The sequence below is a fragment of the Phyllobates terribilis genome, unplaced genomic scaffold, assembly GCF_046119375.1.
Source record: "Phyllobates terribilis strain yellow unplaced genomic scaffold, ASM4611937v1 Scaffold_3__8_contigs__length_932513732, whole genome shotgun sequence".
In the NCBI taxonomy this organism is placed as follows: domain Eukaryota; kingdom Metazoa; phylum Chordata; class Amphibia; order Anura; family Dendrobatidae; genus Phyllobates; species Phyllobates terribilis.
Genome location: NW_027362763.1, coordinates 142,789,396 through 142,792,267, shown reverse-complemented (window position 1 = coordinate 142,792,267; position 2,872 = coordinate 142,789,396). Strand labels below are relative to the sequence as shown.

Genomic DNA, 2,872 nt, shown 5'->3' with positions numbered 1-2,872 from the left:
CCGGCTATGTGATGTGACAGTGTGCGGCCGACTATTTACTAGCACAGCTGTGATGACACAGGCCACGCCCCCCAGCACCAGTCATTGGTTTAGAATGCGGAAGGAATTCGCATTCCGAGAGTCTAAACTGCCAGCCAATAGGAGAGCGCGATCACCGCTTCCACCCAATAGGGAAGCAGGAGAACGCCCACCTGTCAGCTGCTCCGTGCTGCGGTATATAAGGCTGCGCACCTAGGCGCTGAGCTCACTCTGAGCTTGTCACTGTGAGACTGATCTGAGTGATACATTGGGAATCGCGGCTCTGTACAAGTCCGGCAAACATGAAAGCATTCAGCCCTGTACGATCCGTCCGGAAAAGCAGCCTAACAGAACATAACCTGGGCATCTCCAGGAGCAAAACGCCAGTGGATGACCCTATGAGCCTCCTGTACAACATGAACGACTGCTACTCCAAGCTGAAGGAGCTAGTGCCCAGCATTCCCCCAAACAAGAAGGTCAGCAAGATGGAAATCCTCCAGCATGTCATCGATTACATCCTGGACCTGCAGATCGCCCTGGACTCTCACCCCAGCATTGTCAGCCTGCACCACCCGAGGCTGTCCAGCCCTTCCTCCAACAGGAGTCCCCTGACCACCATCAACACAGACATCAGCATCCTGACCCTGCAGGTACAGAGCCTTGTGCATGCTCCCAGCAATGGCTCTGCCCTCTGGAGATGATGGGGTTAAAAAAACTGCACCATCTGCACTTGCCTCTGCTCTTTCCAGAAGGCTGAGCATTAATTAACCTGAATATATATCTATATTCTCCTGTCTTGCTATAAATTATTGATGGACATGGTGGTCGTAGATATTTAATCCTGTCCTTTTGTTAAATTGTTGCCTCTGTGGCCATGTTCCTAGTGAGGACTGCTGCCTGCTCCTTGTTCTCTGGTCTTCAATTAAGCCAGTGCCAGGTGGCTGATCATCACCCATTCTGCCTCCTTGTGCCTGATGATCGCCCCCCTCTCTGCCCTGTGCGCCCATCTGCATCTCATCGCATTATAGTAACACGTGCTTGTTTTCTCTTCCCCCTTCCAGGCGTCGGATTTATCAACAGAGTTCATCACGAATGACAGCAAAGCTCTTTGTCCTTAAGCAAAATGGTGAGTGTCATGCTGTATGTTCCTATAGCCTGTATTTTCTTTGCAATAAAATCCCCTTATCCCCCTCTGTACACCCCCCACACCTCATGACAGGCAGACAAGCTGGGAATTCTCCCTAATGCCTTAAATGTCTTGTGGGCTCCTGTCATCATCTTAAAGTGGCTGCATTTAATCAAATAATTGCTGCAAGCAGCCGCCTGGCGCCTACATTCATTTCAGTTAAATGGATCCAAACAGAACGGGTTTGCTTATCCCCCATCCCCGCCTTCATCATATGTTAACGTTTAACCTGTGTCATGGCTGGGAAACCTGACTTGCACCCATCCTTGTTTCTGAATACCCCCCTAGAGCGACTTTACATGCATTGCACAGCGATTGTGATTTCTAGTGATGGCTTTGCAAGAAGCCTGTTTTGTCTATCAAGGGGGGGGGGGATGTTGAAGGGTTAATGGGGTTGTGGGGGGTCTTATGTTACATGGACACCCAGCTTGTTCCAGGCATGGCGTGCTGAGCGCCAAGGGTTAACCCCTGGCTCCTGTGTACATCTGGAGCATGAGTGTTTGGTTAAATGTGCAGTGGTGGCTTCCTCACTGGCGCCAGTCTGTCTACTGATCTCTTCCACTAAAACCCTCCTTCTCAATCTCTTGCAGGTGTTCACATTGACTGTTTTTCTTTGCACAACATGGCTACAAGACTTCTCTATTTCATTATTTGAGTACTGCATTTGTACAGAAGCTTGTGGAACAAGGGGATTCAATGTGGCTATGAAAAAGACTTGCATCCATTTTTTTTTCACCCCACCCCCTCCCATTTATTTTGCATTCCCAGCCAATCTTTTGGACTGCTGTTTTTTTTTTTAGTTATTTATGAAAAGACTATAATTGACCTTTCCTAACACGGAAGGCTTAATTCTTTATTCTCCCCTACATGGGGAGTGGAAGTTAACGTCGTACCACAAGGGATTTGCCACTTTTACCATCAGCTTTTTATTTTAATTTTTTTTACGCCTTTTATTAAAAAGGTGAAGCATGGAGGCAACGCGGAGTACCCAGCTATAGAGATTTTTATCGGACTGGACTCGATAACTAACTTGTATATAGTTAAATATGACGTTGTGAACTGTTGATTCCAAGTTTCTCCCCCCCCTTTAAATTCCCTTGTACAGTAGCAGGGATGTTTTGATTTCTGCAAACGTGTAATGATAAGACTTAATCATGCTAAACTTTTTATAAAAGTTTGGTTGTAAGCTTTTTATACAGAATAAATCAATGGTGTTTATTGAAATGAATACGTTAGTTCTGTGCCTTTTTAATCTTATACGACATCCTGATGGGTTAATGTACAAACTGCTTCCTACCATATTGGTGTTCTCACTGCTAGTCTGTGTGCCAGGACTCCATATGATTCACATTCCTTGACCCCGTACCAGTAAATGATTATCTAGTAGACTTTGAACACTAAAGAAGCTTTACTTGGATCAAGGGTGATCAACCATTATGGTTGTGATCATTGTAAGTGGCTTTTACAAAAAGAACACCCTTGTGGCCACCTTAGGCGGAGGCGACTTGGTGCAGTAATTTGTTGTCCAAACTTTGCTATTATGTCCTCCCTTGTAGATGTCGCAATGTAATAGAATTGAGTTTATTTGGTATTTTAATGGGTTAACTGATTTAATTTACCCTAGAAAAATATTAAAATTTCAGTGGTTGATACCTTTTAATGGCTAAC

The 2,872-nt window shown here is 45.3% G+C and overlaps 1 protein-coding gene across 1 annotated transcript; it reads left to right on the top strand.

The window, feature by feature from the left end:
- The first annotated feature begins 217 nt into the window (after positions 1-217).
- Positions 218-2,432, top strand: ID2 (inhibitor of DNA binding 2). Its single transcript, XM_073674190.1, has 3 exons — positions 218-668; positions 1,080-1,144; positions 1,795-2,432. Exons 1-2 carry the CDS (start codon positions 321-323, stop codon positions 1,134-1,136), a joined length of 405 nt encoding a protein of 134 aa, XP_073530291.1. The 5' UTR covers positions 218-320; the 3' UTR covers positions 1,137-1,144; positions 1,795-2,432.
- The last annotated feature ends 440 nt before the right edge of the window (positions 2,433-2,872 follow it).

What these genes read in the sequence shown, in the direction of transcription:
- ID2 (XM_073674190.1), top strand. Translation starts at nt 321, where the DNA reads ATGAAAGCATTCAGCCCTGTACGATCCGTCCGGAAAAGCAGCCTAACA. An exon ending in TCAGCATCCTGACCCTGCAG is followed by an intron (nt 669 to 1,079) that starts GTACAGAGCCTT and finishes TCCCCCTTCCAG; the next exon opens with GCGTCGGATTTATCAACAGA.